A 23,212-nucleotide genomic window follows, 5' to 3' on the forward strand; every position below is an offset into this window, starting at 1 on the left:
TTTTTATTAACAAATACAACTTTATATTAGTGTATCGATTGATTAATTATTGCACAATTATTCGGTCCCAGCAAAGATTTCTGTTCAGTATTTATGATCAGCCCCACATTATTTATTTTTAAAACTCTGATTTTAATATGTTCATATAATCAAATAATTATTGTGAGTACATTATTTGAGGTTAAGTAAAGATATACACATACAGTAATTGATTTAAATAATAGTCTTTCAATTCTAGATATTTTTGAATATAAAAACTCAAACGGTATATACAATTAAGTTAATTGACTCTTATTTCTGGATTTTCAAACGTGCAAGTTATCTAAAACACAATATACGGGGCCCAGCTCCGTAACTTTTGTTTGAGGATTGCAAATTAAATACGTGGTAGTCTGAGTATTACTTACAGCAGTTAAAGTATTTCTTATGTTCCAAATAGGAAATAGTATCATCAAAGTTGACGAGTTAATATGCTTTTGTTGACTGGTTTTGTTGTAATACAACACAAATTCTATAATTGGCTGGTAATTATCAAAGCAATTAGGATATCAATTTAATTTCCCACGATGGCCTACGGCCTACACCACGTACCACTATAGCAAGGACAGTTTACCGAGAGTCACGTCGGGATCGTTACAGTGTCGATTAACTTTAATCCAACTTTTTCAATTACCTTCCGATTCGACGATAAGACTTCTCATTTACTTTTTGCTATTCTTATACTATTGTATGTCTTGTATATTTCGTTTTGCTGGCACTATTTCATTGAGGTTTGTGGAGTCGTTGATAAATTAGCATAACCTCTAGAGGCTTTATGTTGTTTTATGTGTTTAATCTAATTTTAGCAGTTTTGAAGTGTTTGGAGGAGATTTTTGAATTCTGGTCTTGTTAGTATGTAACGTTGACCTTTTTTTATATAGCTCAATTAATTGATAGTCCCTTGACAATTCGCATGTTTGTCCAAAGTTTATTCTATTCGGCATCGAATCAGCAACATTAAGGTTTGAGTTTGGTTTTACTTTCTATATAATTCATAATTTTATTAGAATTGATCAAGTATATCGTTGAATACTAACATATAATTTTTTAGCGAATCTGCTATTTCAATAATCTTAATTACTTTTAATGACTTAAAAGAGTCAACTCATAGATAATGTAATCAATCACTCCACTCCGGTTATCGAACCTGGAAACGAACTCACTTCTTCTCAATAAAAACAAGCTTCGTTGTTTTTATCACGTGGTAGAACGTCTAAATAATCAATTTCGTCGCCATCGCAGAGCTCTTTTAAAGGAATGTCAGACTGTTCTGACGTCTCGTCAGTTGCATCGGTTTTTTAAGGGCGATTTGATTTTTTCAACTTCTTACCTTTTTTGTTTTCGAAATTCAATTTTCTTTTCATGCACACTCTGTTTTTTTTGTTGTTTTTTTCTCAAGCTTCTTTTTGCAGAATCTTTTTCTCAATTTTTCTTCTTTTCTTCCAGACTCCTTTTTACTGCTGTGCTAGTAAGTATTTGAGAGTGCATTTTTTATTCGTGTCCCTCTTGTTTTTGTTTATGTATTTTGTAATTGGAGTTACTTTCTTGAATGGTACAGGATTGGTACAGCTTTTTGAAGTAGAAAGAACTGGTGACATGACATTGCACGTGGTTCTTGTTGTTGGTACATGTTCAGCGCAGTTAGTTGAGGTAGGAGCAACGAGTGAATCAACAGAGCACGTGCCTGCAAAGGAAAAGTCACCATCGTCCATCACAACGGGTTCTTGTGCTAGGGCAAAAATCCTCGTCCGAAAATTTGTCTGGATCAAACGGCACGATACCAGCACTCTTAAAACCAGAGACACCATTGTGCATTGTGGCTTCTTTAACGTAAGCTTAATTTATCAAACTGGCAACATCTGCAGTGGTAACCAAACAAGCTTATGTCTAACGGCTGAAGACGGTGACTGGTGGGACAGGTGGGATTGAAACCACTGTAATGTGATTTTCCCTTCAAAACTATAAGCCTATATGGATATGTGACTTCCATGATTGTCACATATCAATAGTACGGGGTCGTTTTCGGTAGGTTTCACGTAGTCCTTGAAGTGGTGAAACCATACTATGAATAACTTGTCATTTATCCAACCGTTATTGGAACAATGGTATGCTGCTCCAATGGGACCACCTATCTGAAGATGAGCTGCCATTCTTTGCCTTAAGTAAATCAACATAGGTGGAACATAGCTGCCTGCTGCGTTAACGGAACACAAAACTGTAATTGTTTTCCCTCTCTCCACCGAAGTCGCACAGCCCACCATTTTCACAGCAGCCGCAAAACGCAAACTGGCTGCACTCTTTCCGCTAGATGGGGAAGATTCAATCCGGCCTGCAGGCGAATCGTTGCGTGTACGAGTATGGGGACTTTCCTTTCGCAGGCCACACAATAAATTGAAATCGGTTGGTGCTGTTCTGTCAAGCCACTCTTTATGCCACAACCCCCTTCTCTTCCTCTTTTTCCTTTTCTGCAGTGCTGCTAAAATCGCAGCATACGCCATCACCTCCTCCATTTGAGACGCATTACAGCACTACAGCACTACAGTACTACAGCACTGTTTACAGCAGCCGCAAAACGCAAACTGACTGCACACTTGCCGCTAGGTGGGGAAGGCTCAGTCCGGCCGGCAGGCGAATTGTTGCGTGTATGGGGACTCTTCTTTCACAGGCCAAACTGTTCAGTTTGGCCTTCCGGCTCTCACCGGCCGACCGATCGTTACGTGTATGCCTTAAACTGTCGTGGTGGTGCTGCTACTAGCATGTGCGATACTACTCCAATGCGTTATATTCCCCCACTCTCCCCTATACAACAAACAACAGTATTTTATGAGCAAAGGAAAATATGTTCATTTGACATTAATGATATTTCATATTATACTGATGAATGATATAAGACTTTTCCACGATGTACAAAGTTTCTTTACCCGGACACAGTTCCAGTACAGTCCCTTTACACAGTTTCCGATGTAGCAATCCGATTCACTGTTGCCTCTTGCTAGCTGACTTTCCCCTCTTCGAAGGAGTAAGATGCAAAAGTGTTCCGTATTGTAAATCCTTCAACGTTACCAAATCCACCAGATCTACGCAGAGGAATGATATTTTCTATTTAGCAAATTCTGTGCCGAGTCAAAGTCGAAGTTTGGACGTCCGCTTTCTGGTAGGTACCCTTCTCTTAACATGTTGTGCAAACAACAACACACAGTTATCACATCATCAGCTGTTTCGGGAAGTTCGGCAATCGGCATAAAGAAAATACGGAATACTTGAGCAAGTATGAAAAAGCGTTCTCAGGTGTTCTACGTGCTCGGCAAAATCTGTAGTTACATACAGCCTTGATCTTGTTAGCCATAGCATCCTCTCGAAGATAAGGTTTCATCATATTTGTATGCAACTGCAAGGCATCATCATTCACAAGAACATGCGGTAGAATAAGTTCAGATCCAGGTAGTCTTTTAGTTGGTGGCAAAAGCTTACCATCATAAAACTTTTTCCCCAGCACTGATTTCTCAAATATCCCTCTGTCTACTTCTTTGCCATAAGAGCCAATATCCACAAACATAAATTTGTAATTTGAATCAACGACAGCAAAATGTACGACTGAGAAAACCCCTTTATAATTGTAATATAATGAGCCCGATTTGTTTGGGCACCTGATCCGGACATGTTTGCCGCCTGTAGCACCAACGCAGTTCGGGAAATTCCACTTATTGTTTTCTTCAGCCATTTTTACAAAATTAGATTTTTTCAGGTGTGATAGGAATAAAGGGACCAATTTTGACCCTTGATAAAGGGACCAATTTGATTTTTTGCTAAGCTTAATTGAAATTGACCCCTGTAATATGTTGTTTAGGAGTAGCTTAAAATGGTTAAAATTTATTATGTATATTTCACTAATAGATGGTAAACGTACAACATACAAAATGCATAAAAAATGCCAAAAGTATTAATCTATAATTAATTAATTTAAAATAACAACTGCTGGTAATTGATGAAATGTCTACTTTTGTTTTAACTTTCTTCCTAAAAACTAAATTGGTCGCTAAAAACTAAATCAGGGAGCTTGAAATAATAAGGAATTACTCACAAACAATAAGGAATCGAAACAAAAATACTGAAATAAATAAAAACGTTTTTAACAAAGAGTTTATTTTGAATCTTGAATTTTCTTACACCCGTTCATAGCTATATCGCACCACCTTCGTTTTACAAATCTTCTGTTGACGAATTAACATCCAAGAGGTTGATCTAGGTCGGTAAAATATTGTATTAGCAGGAGCAGGAGAGTTGACGCTGAAGTCTGGAGATGAGGGGGATTGCAACACCACTACACTGCCAGACGGATTTGGTGGTCTAGCCCGTTTCCAAGTTGATACGAGGGTCAAGTTTTGCCCGTTGTTGGAAATCTGGTGGAAGTTTTTTTTTACGGTTTGACAAATACTTTAAGAAAACAAAGTTTCGTCGTCTTGATCCTCCTCCTTGATTAATAGCTCCTATATCATAATGTCCCTTTCTTTGGATCGTTTTTCAATAGCTAGGCTAAGGGTTTCCCTGTAGTTTGTTTTCTTTGGGGGCTTGGTGTGCTTATTTAGTTGCCTCTCATTAACATCCTCTGGCGGAAATTCTACTGCAACTACTGTTGAAGTACTACTACTTGGTTTGTACAAAGCCATTATTGGTGATTTTCGGGGTGGACTGTCGATTTTTTAAACCAGAGGAACAGGGGTTTCAGTAGCTTCTTCTTGAAGAACAGAATCGTTCCCCAAAAGTCCATTCTCACTGTCCTCGTAATGTTCTTGTAACACATTGGGAAAACTTCTGCAAAGCAAAGAAAAGTTATGTTAATGTATGACGTTCATTTAAAAGCAATGCGAAAATCATTCGCTTTTACAGGACCGAATTCGATTCGATGTTTGCCAGGGCCAGGGTGCACGTTCTTTGTCTGGAATAGAAAAGTTCTAAATGTATATGTGATTCATTTAAACCTAATTTAATGTATGCAATACTAAAAACACTAAATTATTTAGATAATAATGGCGTGTACAGTGTGAGCCGTGACATATCCACCAAGCGTCCCACCAATGTCACGCCTCAGTTTTTTTTATAGTGCGAGTGCTGGCTTTGCGCCGGAACTCGGTCGGTTTGGGTCAGGCAGCAGACCTGCAACCCAGAGTGAATGTCCGCTTGACGCTTGTGAATGAGAAGACGTGTGTCTACGATACATGACTGTCAGGATTGGTGTTTGTTATGGTTATGGTAAAATGTTATCTGTCTACATCGTGCCGTTTTACACTTTGTTCGGCCAAACCTAATTCTCAAGTCATGGTTTAAGTGTTTTGCCGTCGTCGGATGAGGTCCCAGATGGGAGATCAGACTCAGCTGCTGTCGCCTGGGGGGAACACTCCGCCTTTCTCCTTCTGGGGCTGCCCAACTGCCCAGTTTTCTGGGGACTACAAGACTGTCCTCTGCCATCTTCCAGATGGATCACCGCCGCCTACCACTAGTTGACCAGTGACCACCCACCACGCAAGTTGTTTTATGCATGAACATTTTTAAAAGGACTACTTTGAAGGGGCCCCACAAATTTATTTATTAGCCTATCTGTTATTTATTTTTTAGTTATTGTTTAGTATATTGTTATTTTGTTTAAAGTTTAACACAGTCCAGTTACCATCCTTAAATTATTAGTTAGGCCTAACTTTTTCACAGTTAAGTTACCATTTGTAATTCAGAAGGGTAAATTTTTTGAGAAAAGAGATTACTGTATTTAAAAGAAATTCGTTGGTTGGGTAAAATTATTGTTGTTTGTTGTTATTTGTTGATTTATTGAAAAATTATAGGCTTTGTTCACTATTTGTTTTGTTTTTGATATTCACCCACGGCCTTTCACTTTTGTTGGGGATGTGGGGCAACCAATTGCACTGTCACTATGGGGGACACGCTTCCAATAGTTGTTCATCCATCATTTAGTTGATTATTATTTCTGTCAGCGTGACACAGAGGAGGACAGCGAAATATATCAGCACTAGTGCAACGAAATAGAGTCTCCCTCGAGCATTCATGACACTGTTCCGGTCGCCTGGGTGACGTGAACGACACATGGGACGAGGATGACAGTTCTGACACAAGATGTGGCCTTTCATACACTGGTAGATGGGAGGAGTATCATCGTGGTCTAGACACATTGGACACAGCAGAGCGACCAGTGATTGGTTCAGTTCTGGCAGTGTCATGGGCACCTCACTGCTACCACTGGACTGCGGCTTGTCCACCCGAGGCGCTGGAGGGATGGCAGAGACAGTCGACGTTTCATTGAAATTCTTCTATAGTTTTAATCCCTGCGTTTATTTTTGAAAATGAACCTTTAAATTTGTACAACCGTTTAACAGAATTAATTGTTTGACTCAACCATAAAGTAAAGCATTGTTGCAATTCGGCGTGATACGTTTAACAGCTTCCCACCAGGGCATCACCCCTCCAACCTACCAGTGCTGCCATCCCTCCAGTAATCCCTCCAGCTGGAGACATGGCAGCTTTCCAAATATTGCTTTCGCCTTTTCCGTCACATTCTTGTAGTGCTTGACGAACTGTATGATCGTATTGAGGGTAAATCCAACAAGGTTTAGCTCTTTAACTGCACTTATTCAGGTTCCTGAGAGTTTGACAGTGGTGGAACCTTCTGTGGTCGAGTTTGCTTTTAAGTGCTTTTAGCACAGTTCAGATTTACCTCGTTTTGTTTCAACCATTGGCTTTGGTGATAGTCTTCGTCTTTTCAATTCGGCCTTGGTCTTAAGCTCACCACGTACTTCAGCAAAAGATCACTCCTTCCCCGAGGGCTTGATCAAGATTCATTCAGCTCGGGCTTTTTCAACCTTGGTTGTTTTGACATGGTAGGGACATTCCCATGTACCTACTTTACCGGAGCTAAGCCAGCTACTTTCTCCATTGGCCGCCGAAGCTTTATTAGAGCCGACCTCAGCTTTCCTTATTGATTCTGGTTGAGCCGTTTCTCACAACTATCCACATTTAGTGATGATGCAGCGGCGTCCTTAAAGTTACTTACACCAGGAAGGGGCACCGTTTGGAGTGGAACAAACCTGCGTGGCCCTGAACATTGGACTACTTATACGAGGCAAAGGTACTCAATGGTGAGCTAATTGCCCGCTTTCATTGGTTGCCTCCCCATCAGGTTTCGGGCCAAGGCTGGGTTCACTAGCTCACGTTCATGAACCAGAGCCTTCAAGCACTTCAACTCATGGATTTGGGTGAAACTTTCCTGTGCCTATAGGAAGCGGGTTTTTTTACCAATTGACTTAGTACTTTCAATTCCCATCATGCTCTTCATGAGGCCCATTACCTGGTTTAGGAGGTTAGATTCCTCTTCAGGTAGAGAAGCGTTGAATTATTGCCCAAAATTCTGCAGTTCAGAGAACGAACACAGGTGGATTTTCCTTGAGGGGATTCCCTTCATGATTTGAAATGGAGCTGTCAGCAGTGCCAGATCAAACTCCATCCTCCTATCTCCCTGTACCGGTCTCTCCCCTCAATCCAATTGACAAATGTATGCACTTTCTTGCCGGTGGCAATCTCTGGACCTTAGAACTGAATCGGAAATGGTTCCGCTCCGGTTCCAGCTTCTTTTTTGGGGGGGGGGGAGGGGGTGGAAAACAATTCATATCTTTGTGTCTTTTCAGCGCATCGTGCGAAAAGACCCGGAACTGTGAGGAATGAGTATACGCTAGGGGGCAAAAGCCCTGCTCTAGTTCCCCGGAGCCCGACGTCCGTTTGCCCAGCGTTGGATACCTGACTTGCAGGGGGTCGCCCATCGCAATACAGAGCTTGCCCTCTGCATCCACATGCCACACTTGCTAACAAAGGACCAATGGGGCTGGCTCCTCATGACCCACTAAGGATACCCATTGGCAGTGCAGAGCACACATCAACTCTTGTAGCACAGAAGGGACACTCCTAGGGATGCCAGTGCATTAGGCAAGTCTAGCCAAAAATACAGAAATATGCCACCATTTTCAAATATGGCGGCCATAGCACAGCTACAATTTAAGGGGACTTTTAGTATCTTCAAAAGGAAGGTACGCCCAAACGGCAATGACATATTTATTTATTTATTTTCCAAGGAAAGATTAAAACAAGCAGCTGATCACAAACGGCAAACATTACGTCATTGCCGTCTCCTATCGTGACGTCATGCTTGACGAGCATTACAGCCTGTTTTTTTAGTGTGACCTTGGCCCAACATCTGTACCAAATTCCTTGCCATTTTTTAGGTTTATGGAATTTTTCGCTTATATTTACTGTACTATTTATATTTCTGTATAAACGTTTACATTATGTTCTACAAATGTGATAAACAATAAGAAAATTCCATGAAATACAACAAGTAAGTAACGTTTGAGAATTAAAAATGCTGTTAAGCACTGTCAACAGTAGATATTCTTCAATCAACCACCTCACAAAAATCTAAACGGCATAGGTTTAGAATTTACATTACTTTTCTTGTCCCAAAACCAGTTCCCTTGTGCTATTGTACTGTTGTATCATTAAATGTCATATTCAAGTTCACTTCTATGTAAAAATATGTAACGTTTCTTTACCAATTTATTTGTTTTATGGTTACTGTAGGAAAAATATAATGTTCAACTCGAGTGCAAAGTGCAATCGCCTCACTCAAGAAACCATTCCTCACTCGCCTACGGCTCGTGAGTAAATATTTCTCTCGAGTGAGTCAATTGCTCCCTTTGCTCACTAGTTGCACAAATAACTAATGAAAGTTTGAAAGAAAATCACTAAACACTGGAATAACGTTCTATTGTTTTATTATTTATTTTTTATTTAATAGCATTTTTTTTCAAAAAAGAGTAGAGGACTGTAAAATTAGAAATTGACAATTAATTTTTAAACAAAAAAATTGGAACAAAAATGATTTATTAATTAAAACTAATGGGGTATGGTTGATCTATGTTAAAACCAAGAAGCTTTGTATGATTATTTGCATCGTGAATGAAAAGTATGGTTCACTACTCGTCACTAAAATCTATTGGGGGGCTCCGAAATGTGTCACTTTCGGGCTAGTAGTAAAAAAATCTATTCAAGTAAGGGGAGTGGAGTTGGATTTATGTTTAACAATATACAGTACTGTAATATTTTTACAAACACGTTTTTGTATGTCTCATAGCAATTTCACTTGCACATTGCAACTTGATGATGAAGTGAAACATTTTAAATTAGTACTTTATATAGCCTAATCTACATAAAACCTTAAATATGTCGTGATGAACTTCAGTTCTAAAAATAGTACGCTTGTTATTCGTATAATCAAAGCTATGATTTGGAAGAATGTCGTAGGTGTATGAAGTGTGTCGGTATCCCTCCCACACTCACTCTATGAGCCGAGCTGAGGACTTAATTTGTAGAACCAAGCAAGTCACGCAAACATATCCGCCATTTTAGTAGAAGTCTGTCGCCTCCCGCCTTCATCGTAACATATGGCTATGGCTCAAGAGTCGAGACAAAATGCAGTAGACCTAGCTTTAGAACAATAGTTGTTAAATTCTTAAACATCCATAATAACACTCAATTCCCTATAGAGAAAAACATTGTAAGTTACGTTAGCAACATACTACGATGTGAAATAGGTGTGTTTAGGATGTGAAATAGGCCACTTCATGATTACACTTCAAAAATATGGTTGGTTAAGGTTAACTATGAATTATCTTAAATAATAACAAATCACATTAAATAGCCCAACTTAATAAATAAAAAAAAACACTCTTGATGTCAAAAAATAAATTAACTATATTATTATATACAAATATACTCGAACCGAGACTAATTTTATAAGTAGGTACCTAACTAGTTTGTGGGCATAGATGTAGAAAAATGTGAAGGTCGTATTGACACCTAGATACCTATCTAAAAAAATCTCCACAAAGTTATTTCTCAATAAATTAATCCATAATTTTTAAGACAACTAAGCGACGCACACTTGTTGGGTGCGTCAACATTTTACGTGTAAAAGATTTACTTGAGAAGCTTTGTAAACACAATGAGAGATCTTGATAGATACATCTTGGTTGATACATCAGACGATATCTTGGGGGCTATGTGTTCTCACGAATACTTGATTTGTGTGTATTCTATAGCAAAGAACTGTTCTATGAAGTGGAAAGGCACTGATCCTGCAGATCTGGTAAAAGCAAAGGAGGCTAAAATTAGGTGAACGAAGATTTCCATCGACTTGTTTAGGACACGCCCTCCTCTGACGAAGACAATTATTTATAAGTTTTCTTTTTAAAATCCTGTTTTACTAAAGCTTTGTTAATTTTACTAATATTAGAGTGTTAATTTTCACAAGTTAAAAATGCAGTACCAGTGTGTATATTATTAACTGTATTATTAAACTATTAGTTACCATTATCAAATAAAACAAATTTTGTTAAAAAAAGGGTTATGTTTCTTCGTATCGGGAACTATAGACTGAGAGAAGAAATTGATTGAAGTTTTCAAATTCGTTCAATGTTTTAACGAATTTTTCTGTGTTTGTAGTTTGCACATCATAAAGATAGGGCATTTCAATTTGTTTGATTGATAACAATTAATTGATAGTAAATGACTAAATAAATAAGGCAATGCTTCGAATTAGTCGTAGATTGCATGAAGGCTTCATGCAATCTACGACTAATTCATCAACAGTCAGTCGCTCCACAGCTGAACTGCACAGCGCGGCTATATGTGAAAATGTGAGTTGAGAGTTGACAAATGTCAGAGTTCAAAATAGTAATAGTAGATTTAGTCAGCTCCAGCTGGTGTTTGTTTTTCGAAGACCGCGGAACGCCTATGTCCACAAAATTGTTTTCTAACCTCCTTTGAGGATTTTGTCATAAAATACTAAGTCAATTATTGTTTTAACTATTGTGACGAAATAAATTGAAATACTTCTATCGATTATTGCCAAGCTCAAGAATAATAGAATGTATTTTTTTATTTCAAAGCTTAATTAGTTATTTATTACCTTCAAATAAAGATAAATTTGAGATTTTGCAAGTGTCCTAAAATTGTCAACATGGACCACAGCATTTTAAATAGTGGTAAGTAAAAACGTAGTCTTGATGATTATAATTTTAAATTACCCAACTATTTTGGTGTTTGAGCCATTTTATTTCAGCAATGTAGCCTATTGGTCAAAATTGTTTGGGATTCATAGCACCAATAAATCCAATTGACCTTTTGACAGCCTAGGCCTAAACTTAGTTTTCTTAATACAATAGGGACATAAATTGCTAATTTTTGATCTTATGAGTAAAATTTCAAGATAAAATACATCCTTCTTATAGTAAGACATAGGTAACAAATAAGGTACCGGACTGGTAGTAGCCTATTAGGCCTGTATTGGGCTAGTGCTAGGGCTTAGTTTTTCCTCACATTTGTAGCTTACGCCTATGTGGCCCTTATTGGATATACTGTTTAATAGGTACTTTATACTTTTTCATTGAAAGCAGGTATAGCCAAAGTATGAATGGAGATGAGTGTAGGATGAGTGGCGTGATTTTGTATTCTTGTTAGTGACTAAGGCCGATCTCTACGTAAGGATATCTCTGTATTGTGGAGGGGAGGTTTGAATGAATACATCCCTCAATCGTCACAGTTTTCGGATTATCATAATTTTACCTATCAATAGATTATCGATTATAGGTTAGTCAGATCAATCGATTGTTTCATTTGATATATCGTTTGGTTAGTTAGTTTAGGTTAACCCTACCTAACATACCAAATGACATAACTTATCGAATAATTGATATATCGATCAATATTTTCAATATCTTCATGAGTGTAGGACGTAAAGTAAAGTGTAGATTAAGTTAAAATATAAAAAACTTACCCAGAGGATAGCGTTGCCTGTTATTATTTTTTTATGGATCTCTTCAATTATAGGTTGTAGATGTTTATGCTGTTTCAGATGAGCTTCACACTCTCAATTTATCTGGCCAAGGCCTCAAGAAGCTCACTAGAGGTCATTGTCCTGAAGATGCGCACAAAGTCACTTCACTGTCTCTCGACAGTAATGAGCTCCAGAGGCTCGACAATATTGATGGATTTCCTAACTTAATTGAAGTAAGTTGAGTTTGTGTATTATAAGGATAGGCCTTGGTCTATTGTAATAATAAGAAAGTCAATTAAAAATAAAAAGTTTTAACTACCTGTTGTCTCCTTGTGGTCCAAGTTTATCTTAATAGATTAGGCTAGGCCTATTCACACTTCTGCGCGTATGCCACCGCCAGATCCGGGAACTATTCTTGTCTGAAGAGGTGTCTAGAAAGTTCACAATCAAAACACATAAAACACTAGTCAACTGTTATTTAGTCAATCAAAATGGTCTATCAAGCTTCTGTCGCAACCAAGCAAGCTAGTACAAATCTGGGAGCAAAAAAGTCATGCTACTGACTTCTAGCTGGTTCTCACCTCAGTCTTCTAGCTGGAACAATTAGTCTGGCCATAAAGAAACTTGTGAAAAAAATGTATGCTCCTGCCAAATAATGATGTTTAAGATTTATACGGTCCTAGGCCCTAGTTGTCAACGGCTTTTGAAATCCATTGTCATTTTATAGATGTGAATGGAGTAAGGCGTTTGGATGTAGAAAACGTGCCCAAGGGTTAAGTGAGTTAGGAGGTGGACTTAACATTTTCTCAATATCCATGCTGTAGACCGACTGCCTTTGTTCATCAGTCATATTTGCCCAATGTTATTGAGTTTTTCATGCAGATCCTGGTGTGACTGAACAAGAGAGATTATCAAACTAATGAGAATGAGATTTTTATTTGCCAGTTAATGATTTAATAATTTTAATGACTACCCATCAAGAACTAGGCTACTCCAGTCAGTCCTGGAAATCTGAAACATGCCAATCTGCAATCAAAACCTCTTCAAAATCAATCAGTGTCACAATGGAAACTGTAGAACAACCGCTTCTGGCCCCGTCCTGCAAATATATAGGCTACTACTTTTTCAACACTCCCTTAGCCACTTTTGCACACTTTCTACGTATAACGACTTTTTTGCTTTCACATCTGTCAACTGGCAACAGTAATCGCCAGGGATTGACCCCCTTCCTACCGAAACCTAACCACAGGAGCCTATTTGATTCAAACTTGGCCAATTTTCAATTAATTTGGTAAATTTTTTTAGAGTAAATTTTCTTTCATAACAATTTTAAATACTATGACCAGACTAATTGTCCCATTGGGATGGGAACGAGCTATAGTTGTAGCGGTAAGGAACATGTTGGTCTCAGATTTGAAGTAGCTTGCTTGCTTGTGCCGGGAGCTCCATGAAAACCTTAATTTACAGGCAATCCTCGTAATAGCTAGACATACGGTATCCGCTTTTTTATGCTGCACCTGGTAACTTTTTCTCAGGTTACTGCTATCAACAAATTCAAAAATCAAACAAAATTCTCTTAGCCATGATTCCAGGTTTAGCACAAGAAAAGGCTATGTGACCCTAACCTCAAAAAATCATTTTTTCCCATCCCATTTCTCATTATTTAGACCTTGCACATTGAATACTGGAAAAGGTTTCAGAGATTTACCACAAATAGTTTAAGGTGTGGTATTCATAACCCTTTCTTACTATCTTCAGAAAAGTCATAAAAAATCCAAAGACAAAGTTGAGTCTTTGTTGTCAACAAACTTGTCTTATTTTGCAGCTGAGTGCAAATCACAATCAGCTGTTACGCATGCACAGTGTCAATCGTCTGCACCACCTCGTACGCTTGGATCTCTCGCACAATAACCTGCTCAGTATAGAGGGAGTGAAGGACCTTCAACACCTCAAATGGCTCAACCTGTCAGGGAACAATATTAAAGTAAGTGAGTCAGGAAACGTTATTAAAGATTTTTCCACTTTGGTTTTAATGACTGGTTTAGGCTAGAAAAATACTGCTGCTATTTGTACTGGAGTGTCACTATTGTATGAATCTAGTATTATAATTCAGAAAATCAAACATTATCGAATGAATTCAAATTTGCTACTCATTTACGTACTTAAATTCAGTAGTCCAGAATTGAATCTTTTTTTACCTAAAGATTATAGCTACTCAGGATTTTTCTGATGATATTTAGTTGATAAGGCAAATATTTACTGAGCATGTGAAAGTTTAGGCTGTGTCTATGAATGATACTGCATCTTGAATGGTACAAAATGTTTATATTGTAACTTTTTCAGACTATCGAGCATTTACACACGAACACAAATCTAGAATATTTATCCTTGTCGGAGAACAGCATTTCCCATATTTCCAATCTATCTCACCTGATTCATCTCAAGGTAAGTTTTTCATAGTTTTGTTAAATTTATGTTATCTGATGTGTTTTGAAATGAAGAGTTCTACGTATAACTGTTTAAAAACTAGCCATAAGTACAGTAGAACCTCTTTAATAAGAACTAACTGAGACCGGGGGTCGTTCGGACTATTGAATTGTTCGGATTACAGAACATATTTTTGTTTTTATATAACAATAGCTAAAACGTGGCTGAAACGTATCGTAATTGTTACGGGAAAAGTGAAAAATGCCTTATAGAGTCAAATACAATTTTTATTAATACAGTAAGTGTTTAATACAAAGCAGAAGAAACAGTACTGTGTATTATACATTAGAAACAATTACGATAACAGTACATAAATACAATTGACAATAATGAACTTCAGTACCGTACTGTACTGTGTATAGAGTTCATCAATGAGCTAATCAAACAAAGTCGTTAAACTAGATGTTAAAATAATCACTCACTTTCCTTTGAACTAATGTCGAAGTGCGTTTTTTGGCTGCCAAGTCTTGAATTTTCTTTAAGACCATCAATTGCGGTAAAGAGTATTCAGATTGATTTTTGTACCAGTTCATTGCCGTCTCTAATGCAGTAAACGCCTCAGCATGGGATGGTCCAGAATCAAGAGTTTCTTCTTCTCCACTGCTGTCATCAGATTCGTTTTCCTCGGTGACGACAGAAAGAATCTCATCTTCATTATAAATTTGTTATCCTGGATCATTCTTGTCACTGTTGATCCACTCGGTTGCATCAGCCACGTCACACTCCTCAAACCCAGGAATAGCCTGACAAAGATCGACAATATCATCGATGATCTCAGAGTCTTCTTCTTCAATAAAGTTTTCATTTCCAACTTCATTGTTTAAAGGCTTAGGCCATAGCTTATTCCAGGCATTCGCTAGATTGTCCCCTGTTACACTTGTCCAAGAATCAACCAGAATATAACAACAGTCCTTAAGGTTTAATTTCTTAGTGAACGCAATCACACTTTCTTCGTCTCTCTCTGCTAATAAGAGTCGCCGAAGCAATTCTTTCCTGTACATTCTCTTCATTTTCGAGGTTCGAGTTTTTAAGGTTTTCCTATTTTTAGGCCCTTCATTACTGTCTTGTTTACAAGAGTAGCCTATTGCATTATGGCATATTGTTTGTTTTTAATGCCAGTAATTGTTGACTTACCTACACCATACTCTCTGGCTAACGAAGCACCACTTTCACCTTTCTTAAGTCTTTCAATGATTTCTTTTCAATTTTTAAAGTGTTATGTTTCCGTTTCAGGGATGTTTTTGATGACATTTTAGTTTACTGTATTCGGTCACTGTTATCACAAACAATCCTAACACTATACTGATGCTGTACGTAGTCTATAACTAAGGTACTGTACCAAACAGTAGATGTACACTAACACATTATACACGTTCCAATAAACAACACATGTAGTACTCTGAGACAACGGAGAGCAACTGAGCGCAGAAACAGTAGTGCGGAGAACAGTTTTGCAGACTGTAGTGTCATGAGTGGGAGAGGAGAGAGGTCATTGACTTAGTTCACGCACATTTGTATAGTGCGTTCAATGAAGGACGTCGTCGTCGGCCTTGTAGCCCGTTCGGTGAAGGATCAACGCTCCCACTCACTGGCGGCGTTAAACGGCCTCCGCGGTGGAATTGCGGCGTTTGGATTAGTGGATGTCCGGATTACGGGGGTTCGGATTAAAGAGGTTCTACTGTATTAACTTCCTACTCAGTGCACAGGCATTTTGGCACCTATGATTGATGCCACATTGATGTAGCCTATTAACTGCAAGACAAAGTTTTTCAACCAAATAAATAATATATATAAGCCAATTAGGAACAGAAAGCTGTATGTACTATTGGACCCAGATAGTGCTAACTCCTAGCTGATATACTAGTAAAAACTACATTAAAAAGACAACAGAAAGCCAAAGCATAACTTGGTGAAGTAATTGAAGAACTACACTAAACATATTGTAAAATGCTATGGTATCAATCAATGATGGATAAACGCTAATGTTTGAGAGATTGAGATACAATCAAATCAAATCAAATCAAATCAATTTATTCATCACAAAAATTCATAATACAGAGGCTGAATATCAGCAATGAATATGTGACATGTCAGTACAAATCATGCATTATAATAATAGTTTACACATAATAAATATATACAAATATTAAGATTACAGTTGACAGGATAAAAATGAATTCATGTCATAAGGACAAAGTGCAATCAGTTTTTCTGAAAGTTTCTTTTTAAAATTATTAAGGCTCAAAGACTGGTCTGTGAAATAAAAGGACAATTTGTTGTAGACTTGTATGCATTGATAATAGGGTCCATTGTGAAACAAAGCTAATCTGTGGCTTGGAATTTCCAAAAGTTGTTTGTGTCTAGTTTCATAACTATGAGTTTTTTTACAGTTTTCAAATAAATAAAGGTTGTTTTTAATGAAAAGTGCCAAGTGTAAAATATAAAGAGCAGGAAGGGTCAAAAGTTTGAATTTTTTAAAACTGGATCTACATGATTTTCTTGAGCTGATGCCAGCAATGACTCTGATGGCCTTTTTTTTTTGTTTAAAGATATATTTGCTAGAAGGTGAATTTGCCCAACACAACAAACTGTAAGACATAATTGATAAAAAATAACCATGGTATACTAACATCACTGTCTTGTCATCGCAAATTCTTCTAATAATTCGGAGATTAAACATAGCTTTATCTAGTTTAGCATATAAATGGTCACAGTGGTTATTCCATTTTAAATTATCTTGAACTGTCAGTCCAAGAAAATCTACTGATTTACAGACAGGAAGGTCAATGTTGGTGTTGGGAACTGCAAAAATTAATTCTTTGGACCGGTTTGAGGAGGCGGAAAATTCTAATGTTTTAGTCTTGGCATGATTTAAACTTAGACCGTTCTTGCTCAACCAGAAACTGATGTTTTGAACAGAGGAAGAGATATTAACTGCCAATTCATTTTTGTCTTTACCTTTGACTATTGCTGTTGTATCATCTGCAAATAAAATTAAATCTGAATTTACATTTGAAAACAAATCGTTGACATAAACTAAGAACAAGAATGGCCCTACCTTTGAACCTTGAGGAACTCCCAAGTGTACTTTATTCCATTCAGAAAATACTGAGTTTCCATTCAAGGTATTAATCTTTACTTTTTGCAACCTATTTTGGAGGTAGTTGCCGAACCACAGGACAACCTCCCTACTCATACCATAACATTCCAGCTTTTTTAACAAAATATCATGTCTAACATTGTCAAAAGCCTTGGACAGGTCACAGAACACACCAGCAGTGCTCTGCGACCTATCCAAGGTGTCCAAAACATTTGTTATTAATTTAAACATGGCTTGAGTTGTTGAACTATTTCTTCTAAATCCAAACTGATTTGAATGTAAAACATGTTTCTCAAAAAATGGAACAACTTGTTTCAGTACCACTTCTTCAAAAACTTTAGATAGCACAGGTAACAAGGCCACTGGTCTATAATTATCAATTGACTTTTTATCTCCTTTTTTAAGGATAGGAATCACTGTAGAGTGTTTAAGTTTTTCCGGGAAGTCTCCATTTCCTAGACTTTTGTTTATAACAAAAGTAAGAGGCTTAACAATAAAAGATGCAGCAGCTTTAATTACAGGGGCCGGTATTTCATCCCACCCTGCAGAATATTTACTTTTCAGAGACTTAATGGCATCTAGAACATCTTTTTCATTTACTAATTTAAATTTAAAACAATCAGAAGTTTTGCATCTAACTAAATTAATGGCTTCAGCGGCGGGAGATTTTGTGATATTGTCACCAATTTTAGAGAAAAAATCATTAAAGTGTTTAGCAATTGCAGAAGGAGTTTTGACAATCGAAGATTTAATCACATGCTCAGATATTTGACTGTCTTTATTTTTTTGGCCTAATTCTTTTTTCACTACATTCCAAGAACTTTTGGTCACATTTCCAGATTTAGATATAACTGAATGTTAATAGTTTCTCTTTGAAATCTTAATTCTTTTGCGTAGGTCTTTACAATGATCCTTGTAATCTCTCCAAAGTTTTGTGTTAGTAGACATCTTACAATTTTCAAACAGATCTCTTTTCTTTTGACATAATAACTTTAAATCATCTGTTATCCAACCTTTGTCATTCTTACTTTTATTTTCACACAATATCTTTTTTGTTACAACTGGAAATGCCTCCAAAAATGCCAGATAGAAATAATTAAAAAAACAATTAAAACTCTCATTTGCTGTATTAAACGAGTAACAACTGTCCCAATTTGTTTGGTCAAGTGCTTTACAAAAGTTTTCAATGTTAATCTGACTAAAAACTCTTCTTCTAATTGTTGAGTTCGATTTTTTTGTTGTTGTAAAGAGAGTAGAAATATATTGAGCTGTGTGATCTGAAAAACCTAAATTAATTACTTGTGAATGCAATTCAGATAAGTCAATGTTTGTAATAATGTTGTCAATACAGGTTGCACTACTATCAGTAATTCTCGTTGGAGAATCAATGCAAACAGATAAGCCATATGATTTGAGAATTCCTAGGAAAACCTTCTTATTGTTACTCTCTTGACCTTCTTTAGCTAAAGTATTTATGTTGAAGTCACCAGAAATACAAACAATTTTTCTAGTCAATTCTTTAGAAATATGAAAGAGAAGTTTTTCAAGATTACTAAAAAAAGAGCTTAAATTACTACTTCTATAAATGTTGATAATAATGAGTTGTTTCTTTGTTTGAAAATATAAGCTTCTAGTTTCTATTGCAACACATTCAAAACTTTCCTCAATTGAAAATTTCTCAATATCTAAACGTACACTAAAATCTAAAGACTTATGAGCTAAAATACATGAACCACCTCTTATTTTATCTTTTCGATTGAAAACACTAGCTAATTTATAGTTATTGAGTGAATTAAGCAATCCACAGCTGCCATCTTTGAGCCAGTGCTCACAAATACATATGAATTTTGGCTTTAAATTAAAAGTTTCAAACAAAAGTTCCATCTCTTTTATTTTTAGGCTGTCTGTACAGCCCTGTATGTTCAAATGAAAAATAAGAGGTTCATTTACTTTGTTTATACCTGGTCTAAAAAATCATTGTTAGAGTGTGGTTTTGATGCCTCTACAGCTGACAACTGTGGACTAGTCAATTCCCTCAACAATTCAGAACTATTTAACATATTATGTACAATTTCATCTTGATTAGAGGCACTGTTAACACTATCTAACTTCTCGGTTGAAGGAGAAGACATCTCGTGGAATGGGACATGCGATGTTAAACCTGAGGATGCTCTGCCGGTGAGGTGTGAAGGGCTTGTTATTGATATTGGAATGTCCTGTTCTAAGCGTGTTGTCCTGGGGGTGTCCTCTCCTGGTGTTGGTCTTGTGCCCATGGTCTTGGATGAAGTTGACTTTCGGTGACATACAGACATAAGCCGGCCATCTTGGTATTGCTCTAATTTTATTGTTGTATGAAGAGCCACTGTAGTACACAAAAGGTGTTTACCACGGTTGTTTAAATGTAAACCATGTTTAGTGAAATGTTCCCGGGTCAGCAAATTGTTTATAGGCGCAAAGGACACATCCTTATGTTTCTTCACGATATTATAGATTTCTTGGTTTGCTTTATACACTTTATTGTTAAGGCTAGGATTGTCATATCTGTATGGAATCGTTGTAAGGATAATGTTAGTCTGGCAAACTTTTGGTATGAAATCTTCCAAGAGTTTTCCAACATCTTCTTTTTTGTCCGTGCTATTTGTACCTCCTACAATGATAATGGCATCTCTCTTAGTGTAATTAAAAGAGGTGACAAAGCTTGCAGCCTGTCTGTACACATAAGAGAGCGGAGCACCGGGATACGTGTTTGCACTAACGCAGGCTTCTTTATGTTGAAAAATCTTTTCCAAAAGTGGTGTACAGTTTTTTGCATGACTGTCACCGAAAACAGTTACTCTTGGCGTACTGAGGGTTTGAGTGCTTTTAGGTGTAATTTTTGTTGTGGAGCCACCTTGATTAACTTTCTTATTAGTTCTTTGAAAGCTTCCTTGCACACTGTTTTTTGGAGAATCATTGGTCGGAGTTTCTGTACGGTCGGAAAGGGCGGAATAAGTGTTATGGCAAATTGTAGGGTTTATAAAATCAGCACATAACCTTGCGGGCATATTGCTTACACTCTTAGCCTGAGTTATTTGATGAGTCTTCCGTCTAGATCGCTGTACTTCCCATAAAGGCTCGGGATGTTGAATATTGAGCTGCAATTTTTTCTTTTCTGGATTTTCAATTTTAACCATCATATTACAAATGTTGCTCACATTTACACTGGGCATTGGGTTAAAGTATAACATTGCTAATTGAGCTCTTTTGAGAATAAGATCACTTAACAATATAGAAGGGAAGATAGTTTGTAGCTCAGTTGATGAATTATGTTCCAGCTGAATGGCCTGAATAATGATTTCAGTAAAAATAAGCAAATAAATACCGCAGTCGTAGTTATTGATTTGCTGGGGGACATTGACAGGTTTAATACTGCACTCTTTATTGCTGAGGTGCTTCTGTAATGCTGAGCATATCTTTACTGCACGATCATAGTTAGACTGTCCTAAAGAGTCAAAATAATAAAACTCTTTACTTTTTGCAACGTAAAGCAACAAGCTCCAATGAGAGCCAGAACCTCCCGGTATATCAACAGCTGGAGAGTCATTTACTGGGATGAAAATATGTGTTTTCTTCTCTAATTCTGCTTTATTCAGTAAATGCTCAAAGTCATTGAGACACTTAATAGCCTGAGAAATAATTGGGTTCATTAAAAATATCTGTGTTTTATCGAGTACTGTTGAAGCTAATAGCTGGTAGTAAAAGTTAATCGATTCATCTGTGAGCCACTTATTTCCTAAAATTTCTAAGGTTGTTGCTTTCCTGTCAGGCAGTGTGAGAAACAGTTCCTTATCAACAGATGTAACGGTGTTGTTTACATTGCTGTTATGTGTATTTGAGCTTTCAGATGAACTTAACAATTGTAACGACTGATCCTGTGTTTTGTTTATAGGGGTACTAGTGATATGTGGTTTTACAGAGTTCAAACTGTCAATAACCTCTGTTGAAATGTTCACTGACATGCTGCTATTATTCCTACCAATAACACTTGTCTCAAAACTCTTCTCTGCTTCCTTCATTGCTGCGTTAAATTTTGAATTTCTTTCTTTAATATTTCCATACCGGGACTTGTTTTCCTTAAATGTACAGATATCTATTTCCTTGACCACACCAACTTCCTTGGTACCATAAAATTCAACGGTATATTTCTTCAGGTTTTTTGATGAATCAATATTACAAATTTTAGCTGGCCAATAGGGATATCCTTTCACTTTTGCAAAAACCCTATCACCAGTTTTGAATTTATTTTCTGTTTTGTCCATGATTTATAGTCAAAATGTTATTGCATTTATTGACAATTGTATTTAAAATGTTAACCATAAAACCTTGTGAAGAAAACAAAATTTTAATAAAAAATACCCAGAATAGGGAAAAAAGGGATAAAGTTACAAAAGAATCCCAAAACAGGGAAAATTGGGATTTAAGATTATTTAGAGATCCCAGTCAACAAGTAATAATGAAGCAGTTTCCTTCTGCAATATTAGGCAATTGTTGTGAGCCCAGTGTAGATAAGGGTGACCAAAGTCCAACCACTGACCCTTCTTATCTGAGTTGATAACCAGATCTGGAATATTTTTACTAATCTATGCAGGTAGATTTAACAGTTTTTTACACTTGTTAGTCCTTTGGCACCCTAATATCTAAGGTTGATGTATATGTTCACTGACTCAAACCGAATAAGAACTTGTAAAAACTATTTCAAGAAAACCAATATTTACACACTAGAAAATGAATAAATCAGGAGCACTAAATCTTGTCTGCTAACCAGTCTGGGTCTTCCCCCTCTTCAACAATAAGAATAGGACCCCAATAAAATAGGACCCTTGGGAATGATTAGTAGAGCTATAACTTGAACTTTTCTTTCTTAACCCTGGTTGTGCAATAATGTTCACTTGACTCTAGAGACAAGAATAAACAGGAAGTAAGCTCTTAATTTATAATTTTATACCTCGGAAGAAAGCTGTTTTAAATTCCATAAATTACCATTGTGAATTAGGCTACCTCCTATCGTATGAAGACTAAATATTCCTCTCAAGGTAGTTAAAAAACATCATCCTAAAATTTTTCAGAGTAAAAACAGATTCCAGAGATGTCTTAGTTGAATCACTAAGTGCTCTTGAAACAGAATAACCTTTAATAATGCAATCTGCCGATTTAATTGGTACAATTGGTTATTCTGAGCTTGCATTATATTGTGATGTTACAGCAACTGTTTCTACACAAGAATCACATAGGAGGGTTGCCGCATTGTGAGATGTACCTACCTACCAGTCTGGTCACTCTCACCCTGGCAGCCAACAACTTGACTGATCTCAATCATGTTTCTCACCTGGTACGGTTGGTCAACCTGAGGGAGTTCTCCATTGCTGGCAACCCTTGCGTCTCCATGACTGGCACACCTGTGTATCCTTACATACTAGCATTATGCAGTATAAAGTATGACTAAACCTTTGTACATTGGCTGGCCATATAACTTTTGTACTACAAACTGGCCACAGCTGTTTCTGAGACAGCTCATCATTGTTTATGGAGCACTGTCCCTGTCAGGTTGTACAGTCAGCACTGCTGGCCATGGCGGTAATATGTTAGGTTGGCCACCACACTGCCACCACTGCTACACCAGCTTGTATCAAGTTTTTTATTCAATCGGTAAATGTAGT

At 37.0% G+C, this 23,212-nt stretch overlaps 1 protein-coding gene across 2 annotated transcripts in view; it reads left to right on the forward strand.

The window, feature by feature from the left end:
• Window positions 1-10,934: 10,934 nt before the first annotated feature.
• Window positions 10,935-23,212, forward strand: part of LOC128986886 (leucine-rich repeat and IQ domain-containing protein 1) — a 50,609-nt gene continuing 38,331 nt past the window's right edge. The window contains exons 1-5 of one of the 2 annotated variants that reach the window (XM_054407480.1): window positions 10,935-11,138; window positions 12,008-12,162; window positions 13,755-13,913; window positions 14,273-14,374; window positions 22,759-22,955. In XM_054407480.1, coding sequence (XP_054263455.1) covers window positions 11,114-11,138; window positions 12,008-12,162; window positions 13,755-13,913; window positions 14,273-14,374; window positions 22,759-22,955 — 638 coding nt within the window. In that variant the 5' untranslated portion in view covers window positions 10,935-11,113. The remainder of the gene's footprint in view (window positions 11,139-12,007; window positions 12,163-13,754; window positions 13,914-14,272; window positions 14,375-22,758; window positions 22,956-23,212) is intronic. The other variant, XM_054407481.1, reaches the window with a different exon arrangement.

This window comes from Macrosteles quadrilineatus, unplaced genomic scaffold, assembly GCF_028750875.1.
Source record: "Macrosteles quadrilineatus isolate MER2022 unplaced genomic scaffold, UCM_ALF_1.0 Scaffold_2__2_contigs__length_208266976, whole genome shotgun sequence".
Taxonomy (NCBI): domain Eukaryota; kingdom Metazoa; phylum Arthropoda; class Insecta; order Hemiptera; family Cicadellidae; genus Macrosteles; species Macrosteles quadrilineatus.